General features: G+C 41.4%; 1 protein-coding gene across 2 annotated transcripts in view; it reads left to right on the top strand.

Moving 5' to 3' along the window:
* LOC133557281 (sodium/potassium/calcium exchanger 3-like) overlaps positions 1-25,693 on the top strand; it is a 98,391-nt gene that overhangs the window by 69,253 nt on the left and 3,445 nt on the right. For both annotated transcript variants that reach the window (XM_061907638.1, XM_061907647.1), the window contains 10 exons: positions 2,118-2,192; positions 3,869-3,894; positions 3,978-4,031; positions 5,986-6,116; positions 11,611-11,771; positions 14,378-14,642; positions 14,711-14,877; positions 14,974-15,088; positions 16,795-16,907; positions 20,215-20,280. In XM_061907638.1, coding sequence (XP_061763622.1) covers positions 2,118-2,192; positions 3,869-3,894; positions 3,978-4,031; positions 5,986-6,116; positions 11,611-11,771; positions 14,378-14,642; positions 14,711-14,877; positions 14,974-15,088; positions 16,795-16,907; positions 20,215-20,280 — 1,173 coding nt within the window. The remainder of the gene's footprint in view (positions 1-2,117; positions 2,193-3,868; positions 3,895-3,977; positions 4,032-5,985; positions 6,117-11,610; positions 11,772-14,377; positions 14,643-14,710; positions 14,878-14,973; positions 15,089-16,794; positions 16,908-20,214; positions 20,281-25,693) is intronic.

Below are 25,693 nucleotides of genomic sequence, written 5' to 3'. Positions count from 1 at the left end.
TAAAAAATTAGATTTAACTAAAAAAAAAAAAATTGGGCATCATAACCTACATTGTATACGTAGCCTATGTCACCAATGGCATGGGATTCTTTAGTCACTTTGGCAGAATGTTATGCGGGCAAACGGGCTAGTTTGTTACCTGCAATGGTTGGCCGTACAACAACCGAGACATTATACACTCTTTCGTCGTATTTCTTCTGCAAAAATCGAATCCTACAATAAGTTAGGTTTGTGAAAAGAGAATTACCACTTTATTATAGATATGCTTCAGCGCTAGCCGTGACCCCGAAGGGAATAAGCGGTAGAAATTGGATGGATGGATACATATTTTTGTAACCGATATTATAATCGGTGGTTCAACATTATGGTTAAACCGTCTCCATGCTTTCTATGTGGAACAACATTTCAGTCACGCCAACTGATTTGCGCTGGAGCCATGGATTAAAATGAGCAGAGTACACAATTAAGCTCTTTGCCCCGAGAAGGACCAGCGGCAAAAAATAGATGGATGGATGCTCTGGAAAACACACACACATAACTTTAAAGAAACAGTGATGCAATCCCAGATTGTACATTACGTAATACTAGTGCGATATTGAGGCAGAGAAACTGGCAGTGTGACAGAGTTTAGAGAGAATATTAACGAATTACCCTAATCCGACAGTCCATCAAATGACTTTTCTGATATGAGTATATATGTTAATGTTTGGTACTCTTTGACGTATCATTTTGACTACAAGTTGCACATTTAGTCATCATCATCGGCGGTCACTCGAAGCGAGTATGACGATCCTCCTTGTAGGGGGGTATCCCTTTATGGAGGATGCCTGTGCGTGACTTTGTTTAACGTGGGGAGCCTGGTGCACAGATAGTCACCACTCGATCCTTGACAGATCCGGGTCAGAGTCCAGTAGCATGGAGTCCAAGATGACTGGGGCAGCCTTCATCCGCCATCCCAGCCGTTGTGACGCTCCACGGGGTTTGTAGTCATCCTCTGCCTGCTCCACCGTTGAGGTCTTGGGTTGTTATTTCCCCATAACTGGGGGATGCCTTCTTAGCCATTGCAGCCGTTGCAGTGGTTCTTACATCTACCGTCTTCCGCCTGTTCCGCCGTTGAGGTCTTCACCGTATCCCTGGTTGGGGGGCAGTCACGTACTAGGTCTTTGTCAAGGGCCACCTGGGGTAACAGTAGTAATGGGGTTAACCTCCTGGTGCCCCAAGACCCCTTAGAGGAGCCTCCACTGCCAGATGTACTTTAACGTCATGCCCAGGACATATTACAGTGACAGTCTCGCACCGTCATGCGGGTTCTCAGGACCACCAAGCAAGGACATTGTTGCGCAGGTTAGACTTTCTTTTATTTTTCAGTAATAAAAGTCTCTATGGGTTGCTTTCCAGCCTTGCCGTGTCCTGTTTCCTCTGCCGCTCCACCTTTTCAGTTGCGTGCGTCTTCGTTTTCCTGTGGCTCTCACTCTCGCTCTCGTTCAGCATCCACTTGTTTCTGGCTCCTTCTGTCTCCATCTCTTCCCCCGGCTTTTACGGGCATGCCCTTTTATACAGTGTGAGAGATTTAAATTGTGCCCACCTGGGCAACCCACGCACCTGATAATATTTGCGGGGTTGATTACGGCGCGCCCCGCCTCGCTGCTTGCTCTCATTCCGCGCCTCCTTGCCGCCATCTTTGGCCGGGCTTCGTTGTGCCCTACCTCGCTGTCGGACTGCCAGCCACGCCTCCTCGCCGCCATCTTTGGCCGGGCTCTGACGTGCCCTGCCTCGCTGTCGGACTGCCGGCTCTACCTCTCCACAATTACATTTATAGTACTGTTACAGTTGAGGGAGCGGCACTTTTTCCTACATGTGGCTTTTCCTTTTCCAATCTCAGCGGCATCATAATGGATTCCTCTTGGCAATCAGATTTTTTTTTTTTTAATTCACAAGAAAATTGTCTCTGCTTTGTTACTTTGCAGTTGTCTTCTTGCTTCAAGGGGTCCTCAGTCTAAATGGACTCTTCTTTATATTAGTATGCTATTGGAGTATGTATCAGTTTACCAATACTGCAAAACAGAGGCTGTTTAACTGTACAAGTGTCTGCATCTCTGTTTGATGTGTCCCTACAGGCTGTGAAGCTTTCTCATTGGGCTCTCCTTCGAGATTCTGTTTACTACATATTTTCTATTATGGCCCTCATTGCGGTAAGACACACATGCACCCTACACAAAAATTTGGATGACAAAGTAGAATTCATTATTATCCAGCTCACTAATTTTGCTATTTTGATGGTACTTTTTTGTACGAACAGATTCCTTTCCATATCAGTCGAATTTTAACATATGTTGGAACTCATGCCTAAACTAGAAAAGCACGTGGAGAGTGCAGACCTCTGCCAGGCCTACTACTCACCAATATTAAATAATCTATTAATATTAATAGGCAGTAAGTCAGACACGTTTCCAGTGAGGGTTGGACTCCGCCAAGGCTGCCCTTTGTCACAGATTCTGTTCATAACTTTTATGGACAGAATTTCTAGGCGCAGTCAGGGCGTTTTGCAGATAATGGGGTCCTGATGGCTTCATCTGGCCAAGATCTTCAGCTCTCACTGGATCGGTTCGCTGCCGAATGTGAAGCGACTGGGATGAGAATCAGCACCTTCAAGTCCGAGTCCATGGTTCCTCGCCCGGAAAATGTTGGAGTGCCATCTCCGGGTTGGGGAGGAGACCTTGCCCCAAGTGGAAGAGTTCAAGTACCTCGGAGTCTTGTTCATGAGTGAGGGAAGAGTGGATCGTGAGATCGACAGGTGGATCGGTGCGGTGTCTTCAGTAATAAGGATGCTGTATTGAACCGTTGTGGTGAAGAAGGAGCTGATCCGGAAGGCAAAGCTCTTAATTTACCGGTCGATCTTTGTTCCCATCGTCACCTATGGTCATGAGCTGTGGGTTATGACCGAAAGGACAAGATCACAGGTGCAAGCGGCCAAAATGAGTTTACTCCGCCGGGTGCCGGGGCTCTCCCTTTCGAGATAAGGTGAGAAGCTCTGTCATCCGGTAGGGAGCTCAAAGTAAAGGCGCTGCTCTTCCACATTGAGAGGAGCCAGATGAGGTGTTTCAGGCATCTGGTCAGGATGCCACCCGTACGCCTACCTCGGGAGGTGTTTAGGACACGTTTGACGAGTAAGAGGCCACGGGGAAGACCCAGAACACGTTGGGTAGACTATCTCCCCCGGCTGGCCTGAGAACGCCTCGGGATCCCCCGGGAAGAAGTGGACGAAGTGGCTGAGGAGAGGGAAGTCTGGGCTTCCCTGCTTAGGCTGCTGCCCCCGCGACACAATCTCGGATAAGCGGAAGAAGATGGATGGATGGATTGTTATTAATCAAAGGATAAATTAAATTGCCATGTCTGCGCATGCATGTTTGTGTGGTCTGTTTGTTTTTGCTGCGAGAGGGTTCACTTGTTGCACAATCAAATAAATGAAATGAACCCTTTAGTCACTCATTCACTCTCTTTTGAAGAAAAAGTTACCTACATATGTAGAAAGTATCTAGTTGCATAGGTGTCTGCATCATTCAATTTTCCACATCATGATTTCAACTCTATTAACGTATTGTGGCCACTAGTTGTTGCCAAAATAAACAATTACCACTCTACTTCAGCTTAAAGACAGCATAAGTCCATTCCAGAGGGTTAATAATAAATAGGTTAGTGTTTTTTATACCTACCCAAAAAAGTTGTAGAGGGTCGAAATTTATAAATTGTAAAATTGTAGCCCATATATATACAGAATGTAAATGTGTATGTATAAATATACCCCCGAGTGGAGTAGAGTCTGAGATGCTGTTTCCCACTGAAGGTTTTTTTTTCCCCTTTTCTGTAGGTTATCTACGATGAGAAGGTGTGCTGGTGAGGCCAAATGAAACCGTGTATTTTTTGATCAAATTGAAAGGGAGTGAACAAACATGGCTTATACGTGTTTGTGTGTCAAGGTGGGAATCGCTCGTCCTTGTTCTGATGTATGCGATCTACATTCTCATCATGAAGTGAGTATCATTCTAATTCAAACCCCAAAACTAGTGAAGTTGGCATATGGTGTAAATGGTAAATAAAAATAGAATGCAATGGTTTGCAAATCCTTTTCAACCTAAAATTAATTTAATAGACTGTAAAGACAAGTTAGTTCATGTTTGAACCGGAAAACTTTATTGTTTTTTTCGTAAATATTAGCTCATTTGGAATTTGATGCCTGCAACATGTTTCAAAAAAGCCGGCACAAGTGGGAAAAAAGACTGACAAAGTTGAGGAATGCTCACCAAACCCTTATTTGGAACATCCCGCTAGTGAACAGGCTAGTTGGGAACAGGTGGGTGTCATGATTGGGTATAAAAGCAGCTTCCATGAAATGCTCAGTCATTCACAAACAAGGATGGAGCGAGGGTCACCACTTGCGTGAGCAAATTGCCAGAACAGTTTAAGAACAATATTTCACAACAAGCTATTGCAAGGAATTTAGGGATCTCACCATCTACGGTCTGTAATATCATCAAAATGTTCAGAGAATCTGGAGAAATCACAGCACATAAGGGTCTAAGCCCGTGACCTTCGATCCCTCAGGCACTAATGCATCAAAAAGCGACATCAGTGTGTAAAGAATGTCACCACATGGGCTCAGGAACACTTCAGAAAACCACTGTCAGTAACTACAGTTTGTCGCTACATCTGTAAGTGCAAATTAAAACTATTGTATGCAAAGCGAAAACCATTTATCAACAACACCCAGAAACGCCACCAGCTTCGCTGGGCCCAAGCTTATCTAAAATGGTCTGATGCAAAGTGGAAAAGTGTTCTGTGGTCTGACGAATCCACATTTCAAATTTTTGGGGGAAACTGTGGCCGTCGTGTCCTCTGGACCAAAGAGGAAAAGAACCATTCAGACTGTTATAGACGCAAAGTTCAAAAGCCAGTATGTGTGATGGTATGGGGGTGAATTAATGCCCAAGGTATGGTTAACTTACACATCTGTGAAGGCACCATTAATGCTAAAAGGTACGTACAAGTTTTGGAGCAACATATGTTGGCATCCAAGCAACGTTATCATGGACGCCCATGCTTATTCCAGCAAGACAATGCCAAGCCACGTGTTACAACAGTATGGCTTCATAGTAAAAGAGAGCGGGTGCTGGACTGGGCTGCCTGTAGTCGAGACCGGTCTCACATTAAAAATGTTTGGCGCATTATGAAGCATCAAATAGGACAACGGAGACTCCGGACTGTTGAACAACTTAAGCTGTACATCAAGCAAGAATGGGAAATAATTCCACATGAAAAGCTTCAAAAATTGGCCTCGTCAGTTCCCAAACATTTACTGAGTGTTGTTCAAAGGAAGGGCCATGGAACACAGTGCTAAAAATGCCCTGTGCCAACTTTTTTGCAATGTGTCGCTGCCATTAAATTCTAAGTTAATGATTATTTGCAAAAAAAAAATAAGTTTCTCAGTTTGAATATTAAATATCTTGTGTTAGCAGTCTATTCAATTGAATATAAGTTGAAAAGGATTTGCAAATCATTGTATTCTGTTTTTATTTACGAATTACACAACGTGTCAACTCCACTGGTTTTGGGTTTTGTACTTTACATCCAATGAACATATACCACCATGTGGCGTCGCTGGTGCATATCGCCCTGATTTGCATCTTTTTATTTATATGATTGGCGGAGTTTTTTTAAAAGCAGAAAGCCCGTCTTGCCGCCAACTCTTTTCAGTCGCCTCTTACGAGATGTAGGAGATATGGCGCAAGGTGGGTGAAGTGAGATGCTTAAGGACACAATGGCAGTGAGTAGGATGGCGGAAGTTGGATTCACACCAGCAACCCTCAAGTGTCTGGACGGTCGCGCTGCCATCTAAGCCACGTCGCCCCCCTATGACAATATCAGACAGTTACATCAATAGTTGTGGCTTTCGCATCACAGTTTTTGTTTTTTGGCTTTCAAAATCAGGTTCAACAACAGGGTTCAGGGTTACCTCACCTATCGTAAGAAGAACTCTGTGAGTTTGGTCAATGTGTTAACGGGAAGCACTGACCTGGAAGATGTGACCTGTGATGCTACAGCAGTCCTGCTCAAAAAAGGTATCACTTGGTTTGTCAATGGATGTCCTCATTCACCCCTTCTGATGTATTCTCAGGGACACTCGATCACTCGCAACTGGACTGTTCAGTTTGTCTAGTCTAGACTAGACCAGATCTGAACAATCTGAGTCCAAGACTCGATATAATCAATCTTAGTCAGGCCTGGGCATTTTTTTTGGCTCAGGGGCCAAAATTAGAGAAAAAAAATGTGTCTGGAGGCCTGTATATCTATTTTTTTTAAAAACCAATACAAAACCTCACAATAAAGTCTGATTGAATGCTAAAAATGTTATGACAGACTGCCTTAAAAACGGAATGGAATTTATTTTTTTCCTAAGAACGATAATACCCTGAATTTTGTGAACATATGAACGTCACCCCTCCCCCCTCTCTCAATCGACATATTTTACAATCAAGCCAAATGCAACAAAAATGCAACAAAGACAGCAAAATATGAACGTGAAGGGTAAAAAAACAAAAAAAAAACATGTTAAGTTCTTGGTAAAGCGGGGGTTACCCCAGGATGCCGAGACAGGAGAAAGGGTGGAAATGACAAAAATGAAAGAATTGAATAAGACAAAAAGGGATAACTAAGGGCGATGGGGCAGAAACGCACACCATGAAATCTGGACAAAAAAGGTTCCTCAGCAGTCGACAGGAGAAAGGGCCAGGGCACACTGAGCAGGGCAAAAGTCCAACAAAAGTTATCCTTTTTACTTCAGGGGGACTAGGAGATAAACACACAGGATGTTAGGGAATTCAGGACGAAGGAGCGAAACATACCAGGTCTGGTGAAACAGGTGCATGCACGACAGGAGTACTGGAGACAATCACCGGCGAGGTCAAGCTGACATTGACAGCCCTAAATACCGGTGTGCTAATTGCAAGCAGGTGTGCCTCATTGTCCGTCCCTCACCGAGGACGAATCACTAAAAGCACAGGTTCAAACAAAGGAGAAGGCAGGAAAACACTAAAAACACTAAAAACACAACAAAACATCTACAATCTGATATATATGATATATCACTAAGCTTTAGAACTTTCTTGTAAAAATCTCCTTCTGCGTCTGTCCCTGACACCCACATTTCGGTCTGTGGAAACGCTCCCCTCCCACACTGCTTGGTGCCTCGTCTGACCTGCTGTGACGTAGATTACCATAGTAACTAGTAGGGTTGTACGGTACACAGGTATTAGTATAGTACCGCTGTAATATTGAATCATATTTGGTACCATACTGCCGCTGAAAAGTACCGGTTTGCCACACTCTTAATTTTTTTTGTTAAAATAAAGCCAATAATGCAATTTTTTCTGGTCCCCTTTATTTAGAAAAGTATCGAAAAGTACGGAAAAGTATTGAAATAATATTGGTATCAGGACAACACTAGTCACTAAAATGTCAAGCAAAAGCGCAGATTCCAACCATTGAAATACTTAGTATAGTTGAAGACTTACGGTCATTACAAAACATCACTGCACATCATAATGGCAGCTACACTTTCCATCTTAAAGATCTAAAAAAAAATATTTGGGAATGTCCGGCGGGCCAGATTGAAAAGCTTAACGGGCCGCATGTGGCCTTGATTTGCCCAGGTCTGATTTAAGTTTATGAGCATGAACTAACGAAGCCTACTTGCATGAGAGGCTAATTGTCTTCTAAGACAAACTGAACAGTCCAGTGGAAATCAGTTAAAATGCCCTGAAAATATCACTTGGTTCTGGTTTTTGTATTTGCACTGTCATTTTTTGCGTGAATTTTGGTAATGAGCTTATATATGTGTTGACCCTGACAATTATCTATGGCAGTGGTTCTCAACCTGGGTTTGATCGAACCCTAAGGGTTCGGTGAGTCGCGTAGGTCAAGACACACTCGACTCATCGTGTAAATAAAAACTTCTCCCTATCGGCGTATTTTGGATACCACCAAACAACGTTCCCTCTAATTTTCCATCTGATTTGCAAGTGTGTAATTTCTGGTGAGTTCATGCACTGTGTTGGTTTTGTTCTTTGAACAAGGTGAGGTTCATGCACGGTTCATTTTGTGCCCTGTAAAAAAAAACATAACTTTGTGTTGATTTTGAAACATATATATATATATATATATATATATATATATATATATATATATATATATATATATATATATATATATATATATATATACATATATATACATATATATACATACATATATATATATATATATATATATGCAAGACTGTCTCAGAGAATTAGAATATTTTGATAAAGTCTTTTATTTTCCGTAATGCAACTAAAAACATGAAAATGCCATACATTCTGGATTCATTACACATCAATATAAAATATTGCAAGCATTTTATTATTTTAATGTTGCTGATTATGGCATACAGCTTAAGAAAACTCAAAAATCCTATCTAAAAACATTTGAATATTTCCTCAGACCAAGTAAAAAACTAAGATTTATTACAGCAAAATAAAATCAAACATTTGAAAATGTCAATTAATGCACTCAGTACTTGGTTGGGAATCCTTTTGCATGGATTACTGCATCAATACGGCGTGGCATGGAGGTAATCGGCCTGTGGCATTGCTGAGTTGTTATAGATGCCCAGGATGCTTCAATAGTGGCCTTTAGCTCATTTGCATTATTGGGCCTGGTGTCTTTCAGCTTCTTCTTCTCAATAACCCACAAATTCTCTATGAGGTTCAGGTCAGGGGAGTTGGCAGGCCAATGGAGGACAGTAATGCCATGGTCAGTACACCAGGTACTGGTGGTTTTGTCACTGTGGAGCAGGTGCCAGATCATGCTGGAAAATTAAATCATCAACTCCATAGAGCTTTACAACAGATGGAAGCATGTGCACAGCTACATTGACTCTGGACTTGATGAAACACAGTGGACCAAAACCAGCAGCTGATATGCCTCCCCAAACCAATGCTGACTGAGGGAACTTCCGTTGTCTAAAGTTCACGAGTGCCTTGACCATGGGAATACGGCAATTGAAGCTGAGCTGTAACAACTTAGCAATGCCACAGGCCGATTGCCTCCATGCCACGCCGCATTGATGCAGTAATCCATGCAAAAGGATTCCCAGCCAAGTACTGAGTGCATTAATTGACATTTTCAAATGTTTGATTTTGTTTTGCTGTTATAAATCTTTGTTTTTTACTTGGTCTGAGGAAATATTCTAATTTTTTGAGACAGGATTTTTGAGTTTTCTTAAGCTGTATGCCATAATCAGCAATATTAAAATAATAAAAGGCTTGCAATATTTCAGTTGATGTGTAATGAATCCAGAATGTATGACATTTTCATGTTTTTAGTTGCATTACGGGAAATAAAGTACTTTATCACAATATTCTAATTCTCTGAGACTGTCCTGTGTCTGTGTATATATATTATTATTTATTTATTTATTTATTTATTTTATTTTTTTCACTAAAGAAGGGTTCGGTGAATGCACATTTGAAACTGGTGGGGTTTGTTACCTCCAACAAGGTTAAGAACCACTGATCTATGGTGTATGATACAGTAATGAAATCTTGGCTGATTCATGTATTGTTGCCTTTCCTATTGGTAAGTTCCTGCAGGCTGGGCCTTAGGTAGAAATGAGCTGCTATTCAGTTGGCTCTCAACTGGAAGTACAACTTCTGAATGGCTGCTACAGTATGTGTGATAGTGAATAGGTATTTGCAATAATATAGCGGTTCCTTAGTCCTTCGTTTGTAGCCCAGAGGACCCTCCGAGCGCCTTCACCCGGCCACTTCAACACAACCACTATGTGGAAATACTTCATCACATCTTGGGTAATTCTTTTAAGTTAGAATGGGCTTCCATGTGCTAAAACCACGGGCATAAAATGTTCTGAAATAACTGCGTCAACCTGACAGTCGCAGTTTCAACCATTAGACTTAGACTTCCTTTTTTTGTCATTCAAATTTGACCTTTACAGTACAGATAAGAACGACAATATTTGCATTAGCTCATAGTAAGATAAAAGAATAATAAGGTGCAGATATAACTAGATTACTCTTCAGATAAATATATTGCACTTTTGCATATGCATCCATGTTTATGGATGTATGTTATATTGTCTTTATATTCCAGCCAGTTAATCCATTTGGGGGGGGGGGGGGTAATTGAGGGGATTATTTGAATGTGTTCAAGAGTCTTACGGCCTGAGGGAAGAAGTTGTTACAGAACCTGGAGGTTCTGGTACGGAGGCTGCGGAGCCTCTTTCTAAGAGTCCAGCAGTGAAAACAGTCCTTGCTGGGGGTGGGAGGAGTCTCGGTAGATTTTCTGAGCCCTGGTCAGGCAGTGGCTTTTTGCAATCTCCTGGATAGGAGGAAGAAGAGTCCTCACCACTCTCTGCAGAGACATTAGCTGTGTTGTTAACATTCCACGTTGTTAACATTGTATGTCCCGTGTTGTCTTTCCATAAGGCTCACCGATGTCATGTGGAGCTGATGTTGTCAAAGATGAAATGCATCAACAGAGTTAATCTTTACTTAGTATTGCCTGGAGAGTTGCTGATAGCAGTCTTGTTAGCATTTAGTGGCGTCCTGGTACTGGTACATCTCGTGTATAATTTTTTTTTTTTTTGACATTGCTTAAGCCAAAGGCTCATCAAAATATCATACGTATATGTCAGGTTCAAACGCTGATGACATCTAATAAACAGACAAGAAGCAAGGAATCATGCAGAGACAGAGTTAAATTTGGCTCAATGAGGAGAACGCATGGAGCTGCACACTTAGTCACAGTCTCGCTGTACGCTCCAAGGTACAGCTCCTGCTTCCCTCTATTTATTCAGGAGTTCCCCAGTCAACATCACTGAGGCCGGCTCTAAAAGGAGTGGTCACACATATTATGCAAACCAGCTCCGGTACGCACAATACGTGACGGAATGTGCTGGGGCCTTGTGATTTCGCCTTGTCTCTTCTTCGTATGCGTGCTGTCGTCTTATCTTCGTTGAGGTCCTTGAAGTCCTTGGCTGTTAGTGGCCTTGTGATTTCGCCTTGTCTCTACTTCGTTTGAGTGCTGTCATCTTATCTTCGTTGAGGTCCTTGAAGTCCTTGGCTGTTAGCGGCCTTGTGATTTCGCCTTGTCTCTACTTCGTTTGATCGCTATCTTCTTATCTTCGTTGAGGTCCTTGAAGTCCTTGGCTGTTAGCGGGTTAAAAGAAAGATAACATCTGCGGCTGAGGCCACCCCTCAGACAAGAAGTTTGGTCCTTGCACGGATACAAAAGTCTAACTTGAGCACAATAGCTAATTATAGCAACGGCCTTTAAGCATAAGAGTTGTGTGATAACCTAAACATAAATATTCTAACAGTATAACATATCACATGAAAACAGAAATGTTGTTGGTTAAAAAAAATGTTTATTATCGCCCATTCTTCTAATGTCTCTAAGGAAATGTGCAAGCAATGGCTGTTTTCGGTTATATCGACAATCGTTGATGTCAGTCAGCAAGTCAAAGGTTAGATCCTTGTTGTGTTTCTGTCTCCCCAGCTAACTTCCAATACAAGCCGTCTGTGCTGATGGTAGACGAGCTTCTGTCTGCATATCCTCACCAAATGACTTTCTCTGAAGCTGGCATGAGAATCATGATCAGCAGTCATTTCTCCCCAAAAACCCGCCTCGCCATGGCCTCCCGGATGCTGATCAATGAGGTACATGTCTGTTTGTTTTCCTGTACGAATACCGTACAACAGGCAAAATAATATTGTATTTTAGACAGAGCCAAGTACATGAACGTTTGAAATAAACTCCCAACAAAACATCACAGATTACACTGCAAAAAGTCAGTGTTCAAAAACAAGAAAAAAAATACAAAAATTAGGGGTAATTTATTTGACCAAAGCAAAATTATCTGCCAATAGAACAAAAAAAATTGGCTTGTCAAGACTTTCCAAAACCAGTAAAATTAGCTAACCTCAATGAACCCAAAAATACCCTAAAATAAGTATATTCTCACTAATAACTGTACTACTATATCAGTACATATTTTCTATTGTTTCTTTGAAAATAAAACAGCAAAAGTCCATCTGTTTTAATATGAGACACGATTGTGTCAAAGTGATGATTGATGGGGTGGAAGTTGAGGTGGGCGGGGTTTGGTGGTTGCGGAGGTGTATATTGTACCGTCCCGGAAGAGTTAGTGCTGCAAGGGGGCTGGGTATTTGTTCTGTTGTGTTTATGTTATGTTACGGCGCAGATGTTCTCCCGAAATGTGTTTGTCATTCTTGTTTGGTGTGAATTCACAGTGTGGCACATATTTGTAACAGTGTTAAAGTTGTTTATATGCCCACCCTCAGTGTGACCTGTATGGCTCTTGACCAAGTATGCCTTGCATTCACTTATGTGTGTGTGTAAAAGCTGCATATATCATGTGACTGGGCCGACACGCTGTTTGTATGAACGGAAAGCAGACGTGACAACAGGTTGTAGAGGACGCTAAAGGCAGTGCTTTTAAGGCACGCCCCCAATATTGTTGGGAGAAATTCGGGAGAATGGTTGCCCCGGGAGATTTTCGGGAGGGGCACTGAAATTCATGAGTCTCCCGGAAAAATCGGGAGGGTTGGCAAGTATGACCATAGTCAATAAGCTTCTTCTTTTTCTCTATCTTCTTGTTATGGGACATTCATCCTCCACTGTTGCCATTTCTAATATAAAGTAGTGTAAATTTCTTACTTATATCTGTCAGTAAACTCGCCATTAAAACGCTAAAACATACCGGTGTAGTGAGTATACATTATTCACCCAAGGAACTTTAGTTATTGGAGAGTTCTGGTCGGACGTTTTATTTTTACGGGACACATTTGTGGTGTTTTTGTTCCCGGATGAGGAGATGCTGTTCCGTTATTGATTGAAGTAAAGTCTGAATGTCATTTAAACAGTTAGCGCCATCTTTTGACACTTCTTCCACTCCCGTCCTTGCACGCTACACCGCTACAACAAAGATGACGAAGAAAAGACGCTGTCAAAGGTGAGCCACGTAAATAAGACCGCCCACAAAACGGCGCACCTTGAAGAGACTGTCAGAAAGCGGCTTGAAGATGATCTGTAAAACATAATCCATGCAACATTTATACCAAAGAACCACCATTACATGTTATGTAGACCACAAGGAAGAGTTTTAGATATACAAAAATTAAATAATAATATGACCCCTTTAATGCGCCCTATAATTCGGTGTATGAAAATAGACCTGAATAGACCCGCTCATTGGCAGTGCGCCTTTAAATCAGGTGCGCCCTATGGTCCGGAAAATGCGGTATGTGTACTGTAACTATGCTGCTCATAATGTGTTAAGAAAGAAGTTTAGCTTGGTGACTCTAAAGGTATTTTTGAAAACTTTTTTCCCCCAGTTGTTACCTAGCAATCTAACAAGGTATCTTACCAAGGTGTGTCGCAGACCGCATTCTCCAGATACCGATAAACCTTTGCTTTAAATGCTCCTGCATCACAGACAAGCTGCCATGAAAAGCAAGTTCTGATTTGCTGTGTTTAGGGCGAAATGCATCCCATAATTTAGATTGTTTTTACCTGAGGTGTTGTTGCCAGTGTCCACAGCTACCAGCCAAACTATATCGCCCCAATATGAACTTGAAGTGCCATTCCATTCCTAATCCATACGGTTCAATGTGATGTCGGTCCACCTTATGCAGCTATTCAACTCTTCTGGGATGGCTGTCCACAAGGTTGCGGAGTGTGTTTATAGGAATTTTCCACCATTCTTCCAAAAGCGCATTGGTGAGGTCACACACTGATGTTGGTCGAGAAGGCCTGGCTCTCAGTCGCCGTTGTAATTCATCCCAAAGGTGTTCAATCGGGTTCAGGTCAGACTATGTGCAGGCCAGTCAAGTTCATCCCCACCAGACTCTGTCATCCATGTCTTTATGGACCTTGTTATGTTGGAAGAGAAATGGGCCTGCTCAAAACTGTTCCCACGAGGTTGGGAGCATGGAATTGTCCAAAATGTATCCTGGAGCATTTAAAGTTCCTTTCACTGGAAGTAAGGGGCCAAGCCCAGCTCCTGGAAAACAACCCCACACCATAATTCTGATCATTTGAATGGGTGGTAAAATACTTTTGCCATGTGATGTTTTCACAAGCCTGACACACAACTTCTCAGATTGTACAAAACGTTAAACTGGAGTGGTCCAGGATGTGATCTTGGGTTACCGTGACACTGAATCTCATGGAATAGCATTAAACTTCTGCTTTAAGCTGTGTCAAATTTTAAAATCCTCAAATTGTGTCTGATCACCGCCAGAGACAACGACTCCTCAACACCACAGAGACTCGAGTCAACCGCGTCACCAATGGCGACTCTGATTCAGCAGCCAGGGCCCAGGACAGGGGGAGCCTGGAGAGCGGTATCGGCAGTGCTGAGCTGGGGATGAACGGCACGTGCGCACTACAGCGATTGGAGTCTGCAATGGAGAATGAAAACGAGGACAATGAGAACAACGAGAATGACGGGGAGGGACAGGGAGAAGACGGGAATGAAGGCCCGCTGGTGCCGTTCAAAGCTCCAGGTACAGTACGGATCGTATCAAAAATGACCAATTTCTGAGTGTACGTCTTTCTTTCTGTCCTCCTCTAGCGGGTGTGTGCAACAAGCTGAAGTGGTTAACCATGTGGCCGCTGTCTTTGCTTCTGTTCTTCACCGTGCCCAACTGTGCCAAGCGAGGCTGGGAGAAGTGGTTTTTGGTGTCATTCTTCACTGCTACAGTCTGGATCGCCGGCCTCTCCTACATCATGGTCTGGATGGTCAGTACAGGCAGCGTACATGCAGAAAACACACCTCTCGTCGATATGAAAGTGGCATCCTGTACTGATTGGAGTCCTGTACTGTACTGGTTTTAGGTGACTGTGATTGGCTTCACTCTTGGCATCCCAGATGTCATCATGGGCATCACGTTTCTGGCAGCGGGCACTAGTGTCCCAGACTGCATGGCCAGTGTTATAGTTGCTCGGCAAGGTATGTCCACACAAACAGACGATACACACATTTCTGAATTTCACATTATAAAAAGGAGAATTCAGAAGTGAGTAATTCAAAGAGGCCGAGATCCTACAAAACCTGTTTCCATATGAGTTGGGAAATTGTGTAAGATGTAAATATAAACGCAATACAATGATTTGCAAATCCTTTTCAACCCATATTCAATTGAATGCACTGCAAAGACAACATATTTGATGTACAAACTCTTTTTTTGCGAATAATAATTAACTTAGAATTTCATGGCTGCAACATGTGACAAAGTAGTTGGGAAAGGGCATGTTCACCACTGTGTTACATCACCTTTTCTTTTAACAACACTCAATAAACATTTGGGAACTGAGGAAACTAATTGTTGAAGCTTTGAAAGTGGAATTCTTTCCCATTCTTGTTTTATGTAGAGCTTCAGTCGTTCAACAGTCCGGGGTCTCCGCTGTTGTATTTTTCGCTTCATAATGCGCCACACGTTTTCCATGGGAGACAGGTCTGGACTGCAGGCAGGCCAGGAAAGTACCCGCACTCTTTTTTTTACGAAGCCACGCTGTTGTAACATGTGCTGAATGTGGCTTGGCATTGTTTTGCTGAAATAAGCAGGGGCGTCCATGAAAAACACGGCGCTTAGATGGCAGCCTATGTTGTTCCAAAACCTGTATGTACCTTTCAGCATTAATGGTGCCTTCACAGATGTGTAAGTTAACAATTTGAAATGTGGACTCGTCAGACCACGGAACACTTTTCCACTTTGCATCAGTCCATCTTAGTTGATCTCGGTCCCAGAGAAGCCGGCGGCGTTTCTGGATGTTGTTGATAAATGGCCTCTCGCTTTGCATAGTAGAGCTTTAACTTGCACTTACAGATGTAGCGACAAACTGTATTTGGTGACAGTGGTTTTCTGAAGTGTTCCTGAGCCCATGTGGTGATATCCTTCAGAGATTGATGTCGGTTTTTGATACAGTGCCGTCTGAGGGATCGAAGGTCACGGTCATTCAATGTTGGTTTCCGGCCATGCCGCTTACGTGGAGTGATTTCTCCAGATTTTCTGAACTTTTTGATGATATTATGGACCATAGATGTTGAAATCCCTAAATTTCTTGCAATTGCACTTTGAGAAACATTGTTCTTAAACTGTTTGACTATTTGCTCACGCAGTTGTGGACAAAGGGTTGTACCTCGCCCCATCCTTTCTTGTGAAAGACTGAGCATTTTTTGGAAAGCTGTTTTTATACCCAATCATGGCACCCCCCGGTTCCTAATTAGCCTGCACACCTGTGGGATGTTCCAAATAAGTGTTTGATGAGCATTCTTCAACATTATCAGTATTTATTGCCAACTTTCCCAACTTCTTTGTCACGTGTTGCTGGCATTAAATTCTAAAGTTAATGATTATTGGCAAAAAAAAATGTTTATCAGTTTGAACATCAAATATGTTGTCTTTGTAGCATATTCAACTGAATATAGGTTGAAAATGATTTGCAAATCATTGTTTTCCGTTTATTTGCAAATTATTGTTTTCCGTTTATATTTACATCCAACACAATTTCCCAACTCATATGGAAACGGGGTTTGTAATTGTGTATTGACGAGCAAGGAAAACAGTCTGCTAGTTATTTTCCGAGACTGCTGTGAATGAGTGCAGATAGTAGACTGGCTCACAGACCTTGACGGTGTTGTTACCCTTGCCACAGGTCTGGGAGACATGGCCATCTCCAACTCCATTGGCAGTAATGTGTTTGACATCCTCGTGGGCCTGGGCCTGCCCTGGGCTCTGCAAACACTCTGCATAGACTACGGCTCCAACGTGAGTTCTTGTCAAAACCCCGGGAAATCGACCAAAATAGAAAATAACTATAAAGAAATATGCGGTGGGTTTAAATATTTTGCTTTATTAAGTGTATCACTCAGTGTTCGGACACGTTTGCCTTAAACTTATCCAGAAGCGTCCGATGCCTCACAATCAAACACTGTAATGTTAAAATACTGAACAGATGTTTACCTTATCCCAATACAAATCCATTCCGTATTTTAACATAAAAGTGTTTGATTGTGAGGCATTAAAAGCCACAAAATGCAACAGGTCCATCAGACCCAACAAACGTTGGCTAAGTAACAACAATATGAACGTTGCACGGAAAATTTCCCTGGAAATTTCTGCATCCCACAGGGATTCTTCTTTTGTGTTTCTCCACCTGCGGTTCCCACACAAGGTTGCAAGATTGTTTGTCAACCCTGTCTGCTCTCATTTTCTCGCACATTTGACCCTCTGATATTCTGTGTACTTACACTCTGTCCTCCTCCTGTCTAAGCCTGCTGTGTGTATGTGTGTGGGTGGGTGGGTAGGTTGATGGGTATGTGTGGTACACAGAACATAAATTTCCACACTTCTAATAGACCCGGATATCTTATATGTAATAGAAATGTGTAGGGGAGGAGAGTGTATGGTGTGTGGTCATTAAATATGTATTCTGTTATATGTTCTTCACAGAAAATGAGCCAAGTCAGTGATTCTCAGTTTAAAAAATGTATTCATTGTATCATTTTTTTTATTATAAAAAATTAAAAACCTGTTCCACAGACCCGAACACCACACAAGGGTTCATTGCTCCATCTACCTCTGCATCCATACAGCCGTTCATGTTTTGATTGGTTGAGGACGAGCTTAATTTCACTAATAAGAAGGTGTTGTCATGTGTCATTGTCTGTTTACCTTCGCTTTGGTTATACAAAGGAAGAATAATGTGACCACACAATGAAAAAGCCTTTATTGATCATTAAAACTAATTTTATTTAAAGACCTGAAAGGGGGCATCTGATTGAAGAAGTTAAAAGCTAGTGTGTAAATGATGTGTACTTCTGGTCTTGTCATCCTCGTCCGGACAGAAAGATGACACGAAAGAGATATCGGAGATGCTTTACTGAACCAAAAATTGCTGTATTACAAGCGAGTGTCGTTATACAGGACTGCAGTACCTAGAGGAGGTCAAGTCAAAAAATTAGTCACTTCAAACTTGGAGAACCCAAACCATAAGTTTGCTAAGTCAAGAGAGCACTTCCTGACCATAAAAGAATATATTCGTGTATAAGTGTCTGGATCAGAATCAGAATCAGAATCAGAATCAGACATACTTTATTAATCCCCGAGGGGAAATTAAAATTTTCAGCATTCTCATTCAAGATCAGACAAACATTACAGGGAGACAGAACAGGATTGCTGACGGGTCTGCCATCTTCCGGCGCCCCTTACAAAAAAGGTGAGATACAGGTAAACAAGTGGGGGGAAATAAAAAAAATTAAAAGTATCGGTCTAAGCCTGGGCCCCTGGAGAGAGGGTCCAGACTGAGGCCAAGGGAAAAAAACAACTCATAGCCATAGCACACATCCCTCTTACATATGTGTAAGAGGGAAACATCAAACATTAAAGAAAACAAAGGACATTAAAGACATTAAAAGAGCAGAGCTGATGCAACCAGCCACTTCTACATACAGCTATGAATAAAATGTAAAAGAAAACTCATAACTTAAATGCTGGCGTTGAGCGAGACAGGTAGTCTCTTCTCAAGGATAGGGCTATCACTTTTGCATTCCGAAGTCCCAATTAGGGCCTCTTCCCTACGAGAAGTGATCCAATCCACCTGCGAATGTCAAAACTAAGGGGCGTTATCTTATTTTGTGCTCAAACTGAAGTACCACTGTTGACTTAAACTTGGTGGTTTGCTTTCTCCAAGATGAATATGAACATTCACCACATGCAAAACATAATATGAGTTAATTAATTCACTTCATAAGCGACAAATCTATCATTTCAGGCAAACTTGTCTGATCAATAAGGGGACCTTTTAGATAGATAGATAGATAGATAGATAGATAGATAGATAGATGGATAGATAGATAGATAGATAGATAGATAGATAGATAGATAGATAGATAGATAGATAGATAGATAGATAGATAGATAGATAGATAGATAGATAGATAGATAGATAGATAGATAGATAGATAGATAGATAGTACTTTATTTATTCCGTCAGGAGAGTTCCTTCAGGAAAATTACAATTTTCAGCACAATCCCATTCAAGATCAGACAAACATTACAGGGAGACAGAACAGGATTGCTGACGGGTCTGCCGGAGAAAAAAAATAGAAGATTAAACTAAAATAAAAATAAAAAATCGGTCTTAGCCTAGGCCCTGGAGTGGGGGTGCAGACTGAGGCCAATGGAAAAAAACAACAACTCATAGCCATAGTACACATCCCTCTTACATGTGTGTAAGAGGGAAACATCAAAGAACACAGAGGACATTAAAGACATTAAAGCAGCAGATACAACCAGACACTTGTACATACAGCTATGAATAAAAAATAAAATAAACATATACACTGTGGTGGCCTCTGTGGTGTTCCACGCCATCGTCTGCTGGGGAGGAGGGAGCATGGTCAGAGACAGAAGCACACCCAACAAAGCAACCAAGACAGCCGACTCCACTCTCGGCCAATGTCCAGTCCAAATGGATGAGCGACGATACGTCCAAGGTGACTGAGGTGTCCGACACCTGCTCACCCAGTCAAGACCCCGCGAAGCCTCTCCGTCCCAGCGCTCAGTGCTAGCTCCGCAGCCCTGTCCCCTCATTCGCATCTCCTCCAGTCCCTCCAAACAGACTCTGGTGTAGCAGAGACCCAGCAGCTGGTCTCCATGGCCAAAAGGCTCCCGGGAGGCAGATCCAGAAGTCCACGAAAAAAGCACCACAGAGGTCACGAAAGTGCCACCCCTTGTCACACAGTCCCAAAGGGTCCCGGACCAAAAGGCCAAAAAATATAATAACACATGAAAACAAGAGGGAAACACAAAAGGATGACACAAGAGCACAGAGCTCCTGCCTACAGCAGCCACTACAGCAGCGCCATCTTGGGAAAAAAATCAAATAAAATAAAAAATAAGTGCTAATAAACATATTATTATGCAAGAATGAGCTGAAATGATTGAAAAACTGAACGATAAAGAGATTGACAAAAGGGAATATGTACAGAAACTAAAGCAAATACTAAGCAGATCAGAACTATTTTGGTAAGAACCTTGTAGCTTTCATTGAATGACTCTTTTATCACTTCAGATCCATCTGAACAGCAGGGGACTCATTTTCTCTGTCGGACTCTTACTGGCCTCAGTCTTCTTCACAGTAAGTCAACATCTTCATTCATATGACAATTGCACATCAGGATTGTATAACTCGTTTTTATTAAGTGGCCACATCGCAATTATTGCTGCCCTCACAGGGCCGTTTTTAAAGGTGAACATATTTAATACAAACGTACAACAGCCTTGTTCCGTTATTTGCATAGGAAACTGTTTTTGATTAGTACAATATATGGTTTAGTAACACATTGATGTAAGTCAAGGGGACCAGCAGTTATAAAAGTATTTATTTTTGATAACCAAAAAAAGGTTCTTGCATGATCAGATAATGTTAAAATGCAAAACATAAGCAGTACATTTTTCTTACATTTAGCCAGAAAGTGCTTTATTTTTTCCAGCCTACATAAAATAATATATGCACATTACACTGTGATTTCAAGGGCCAAGTAAAATAATGTGGCAAGCCATGTTAAAGGGGAACTGCACTTCAAACAATCATTTTGCAAAGTGATCGCTGCAGACACGAGCATAATACGATTGTATCCCACAAGATGATGAAAGTGATATTTTGTAAGAGCAATTTCCTTCGACACACTTTAGTTTTTTTCCTGACTTAATACCTTTAAGAAACACTTCTTTCGGGACTATATGAACGCTACCTAAGAGCAGAACAGCAGTACGGAATTTTCTGCTCAAACTCTACACTTTCACCTGTTTTAATGCTACGCTCAAGCTGTTGGAGCATCATGTCAATTAAGCCGCGCAGAAGAAAAAACGATGTAGTGTCATATGCAACCCAGGTATTGGTAGAATGGAGCGACTCCCATTGCCTTCATTGTAAGCAAACTTTTGTTGGCATTTATAAAATGCACAAAAAATGGAAACCATGTGTGCTTTTCTTACATACGGACTGTGAATGATAGGAAACATTTTTTTAAAAGTGTAGTTCCCCTTTAGAATATTTCGCAGGCCATATAAAACAATGTGGGAAGCCAGATCAGGCCCCACGGGCCAAGTGGTATAGAAAATGAACAAATAAATACAACTTGTGTTAATTTTGCACACAATACACAAATGTTTTATTTTTGATTCTGGTGTGCTTGTTGCGATCCGTTACCCGGATCTTTACATATTGTTTATTGTTCCATTGTTGTCTCATTCTCCGTCTGACCCGCTTACTTCCTGTTTAGTCAGTCACCTTGGTTACTCATTAGTTCACCTGCTAGTCACGGTCCCGCACACCTGCTACAGTTAATCACCTTCACTTTATAAGCCTTCCTCTTTTGTTTGTTCAGCCTGGGTTCATAATTTGCTTTCACGCAATGAGTTACACCTGCATTTTTTCACGTATGTATATTCTCGCTAGCTTTTCAAGCTAAGCTGTTGTTTATTCCAGCTCTCATGCTGTATGTTTTTTTTCTCCCATTTATGTGCCAACGTGCCAGTTTAGTTTTCATTATTGTATATCCTAGTTCTCATCCTAGCGTTTTTGGTTTGCCTTTTGTTAGCTCCAGTGTTTCTGTTCAGAGCCTGCTTTTAGTTAAATAAATCCTTAAATCTTACCTTTGCTGTGTTCAATTTCGACGCATCCTCGAGGGAATTGAACCCAGCACCACAATGCCAAACAGGCGTAATAGTGCTGTAGATTGTTGAACATTGTTCTTAATTTAATTGAAGTGTCAAGCTAGTTACGAAAAAAATAAAAACCTTTTCTGCTCTGTATTTGTGCCTAGGCTTCAAAAAAATGTGGTTTCGAATGTTTACTGTTGGCAGGCTTATTTATTTTTCAAAGTTATCAACCCTAACCGTCAGGTACGAACATTTGACAAAATTTTCAGGAAATTTTTTAAATTTTAGAAAGTCCGACTGTCTATGGCAGACCTGGGCAAATTAAGGCCCGGGGGCCACATGCAGCCTGATAAGTTTTTCAATCTGGCCCACCGGACATTCCCAAATTATTTTTTTAGATCTTGAAGATGGAAAGTGTACCCGCCATTATGATGTGCGGTCATGTTTTCTAATGTATGTAAGTCCTGAACTATACAAAGTATTTTAAGTGATTGGAATCTGCGCTTTTGCATGATATACTAGTTACTATTGTAATCTAATGAGTTACTATGGTAATCTAAGTCACAGCAGCTCAGACGAGGAACCAAGCACTGTGGCCGGGGAGAGTTTCCACAGAGTGTTTTCCAGAGCGGCCAGCCTGAAATGCGGGTGTCAGGGACAGACGCGGAAGCAGATTTTTACAAAGTTGTAAAACTTAGTGATATATCAGATATATCAGACTGTAGGTGGGCTTCTTTTTTAACCTTTCACGTTCATATTTCACTGCTTGTTGAATTTTTGTTGCCTTTCGAGAGGGTGTGTGATGTTTATTCATATGTTGTCAATATTCAGTGTTTTATGGTTCATAATTAATATTGTAAATCCCAAATTCTGTATTTTTATGTACTGTACATTCTGGGTGTCTCATTCAGTAAAAAAAATATATATATTCTGTTATTTAAGGCGGACTGTCATAACATTTGTAGCATTCAATCAGACATAGTGAGGTTTTGTATTAGTGTTCCTAAAAAAATAGGACCCAACCACACAAACTGTACAGTGGATTTTTACCATTTACACACATATAAATATATATATATATATATATATATATCAGTGACGTGCGTTGAGGTTCATGGCTGGTGAGACACTGACTTCATCACAGTCAGATTTACAAACATATGAACCCTATAGAGTATCTTATTTACCATTTGACTGGCAGCAGTTAACGGGTTATGTTTAAAAGCTCATACCAGCATTCTTCCCTGCTTGGCACTCAGCATCAAGGGTTGGAATTGGAGGTTAAATCACCAAAAATGATTCCTGGGCGCGGCACGCTGCTGCCCACTGTTCCCCTCACCTCCCACGGGGTGAACTAGGGGATGGGTCAAATGCAGAGGACAAATTTCACCACACCTAGTGTGTGTGACAATCATTAGTACTTTAACTTGACTTTAAATTTACACATACACACTGTAGCACACAAAAAAAGCACATTGAATAAAAAAAACGTTATTATGGTCTTACCTTTACTTATAAATGAAGTCCATGCGCCACTCCTTTTGAACAAAAGCATTGATAACTTGTTTATAGAAGTCTTTCTTAGCTTTCTTCAGTATTAAAATTCTCTGTCTCCATGGAGATCTTCCTTTAATTATTACCTCTTGCTTCGATTGAAAGTCCAGTTTGGAAAACTGTTATATTTTAGATATGTAATCCTCCATGTTAAAAGGCCAGGCGAGAGGAAAACATAAACAAACGCTGCTAACTGTTGCTGCTTGTTGTCATTTCTTCTGCAGCCGAGTAGTCGCAAGAATGATCTCTGGGATCACTAGCGCCCTCTACCACCAGGACTTGGGATTACTGCGAGCCTCACCCAGTGCGTCTTCGCAGCCGTTTTATGATTGCTCAGCACCAGAAATACGTTACTCACATACAGTTGTTGACAAAATACACTGTACATTATATACCTCAGCTAACTAAACTATGGAAATGTATAATATAATTCATATAGCAACACGGTCTCACTGCACAGCAGACAGCAGTTAGCCGAGTCATTGCGCAATCCATGGGGAGGCTCAGTTGGCTGTGACTCACCGCAAGTCTCTTCTCAGTATTTGAACAGCAAATGTGAAAATTCAGCGATTTTGAATACAAACAATCTAAAACTGGTGAAGTTAAATGGAAAATAACTTTATAGTATAATCACTGGATACATATAACAATTTAATTTTTTTTTTTCTTTTTACTTTTTTTTTCTTTCCATGATGGCAGGTGAGGCCCCGCCTCACCTGCCTAACCTTGACTGCACGTCACTGATCTATATAAATATACAAACCCCGTTTCCAATGAGTTGGGAAATTGTGTTAGATGTAAATATAAACGGAATACGATGATTTGCAAATCATTTTCAACCCATATTCAGTTGAATATGCTACAAAGACGACATATTTGATGTTCAAACTGATAAACTTTTTTTTGTGTGCAAATAATCATTAACTTTAGAATTTAAACCCAGCAACACGTGACAAAGAAGTTGGTAAAGGTGGCAATAAATACTGATAAAGTTGAGGAATGCTCATCAAACACTTATATGGAACATCCTACAGGTGTGCAGGCTAATTGGGAACCGTTGGGTGCCATGATTGGGTATAAAAGCAGCTTCCATGAAATGCTTAGTAATTCACAAACAAGGATGGGACGAGGGTCACCACTTGGTAAGCAAAATGTCAAACAGTTTTAAAACAACATTTCTAACAAGCTGTTGCAAGGAATTTAGGGATTTTACCATCCACGGTCCGTATAATAATCAAAAAGTCTGGAGAAATCACTGCACGTAAGCGATGATATTACGGACTTTTGATCCCTCAGGCGGTACAGCATTTAAAACCGACATCAGTATGTAAAGGATATCACCACATGGGCTCAGGAACACTTCATAAAACCACTGTCAGTAACTACAGTTGGTCACTACATCTGTAAGTGCAAGTTAAAACTCTACTATGCAAAGCCAAACCCATTTATCAACAATATCCTGAAACGCCGCCGGCTTGGCTGGGCCCGAGCTCACCAAAGATGGACTGATGCAAAGTGGAAAGGTGTTCTTTGGTCTGACGAGTCCACATTTCAAATTATATTTGGAAAAAGAGGACGTAGTGTCCTCCAGAACTAAGAGGAAAATAACCATTCAGATTGTTATCGGCGCAAAGTTCAAAAGCCAGCATCTGTGATAGTATGGGGGTGTATTAGTGCCCAAGGCATGAGTAACTTACACATCTGTGAAGGTACTATTAATGCTGAAAGGTCCACACAGGTTTTGAAACATCATATGTTGTCATCCAAGTAACGCCCCTGCTTATTTCAGCAAGACAAGTGTTACAACAGCGTGGCTTCGTAAAAAAAGAGTGCGGGTACTTTCTTGGCCCGCCTGCAGTCCAGACCTGTCTCCCATCGACAATGCGTGGCGCATTACGAAGCGTAAAATACGACAGCGGAGACCCCGGACTGTTGAACGACTGAAGCTCTACATAAAACAAGAATGGGAAAGAATTCCACTTTCAAAGCTTCAACAATTAGTTTCCTCAGTTCCCAAACATTTATTGAGTGTTGTTAAAAGAAAAGGTGATGTAACACAGTGGTGAACATGTCCTTTCCCAAATACTTTGGCACGTGTTGCAGCCATAAAATTCCAAGTTAATTATTATTTGCAAAAAAAATTAAATTTTATGAGTTTGAACATCAAATATCTTGTCTTCGCAGTGCATTCAATTGAATGTGGGTTGGTAAGGATTTGCAAATCATTGTATTCCGTTTATATGTACGTCTAACACAATTTCCCAACTCATATGGAAACGGTGTTTGTATATATATATATATATATATATATATACGGGCCCCCATATACATTT

The sequence above is a fragment of the Nerophis ophidion genome, linkage group LG01 (genome assembly GCF_033978795.1).
Source record: "Nerophis ophidion isolate RoL-2023_Sa linkage group LG01, RoL_Noph_v1.0, whole genome shotgun sequence".
NCBI classification, from domain to species: Eukaryota; Metazoa; Chordata; class Actinopteri; order Syngnathiformes; family Syngnathidae; genus Nerophis; species Nerophis ophidion.
This window is presented reverse-complemented; position numbering and strand designations above follow the sequence as displayed.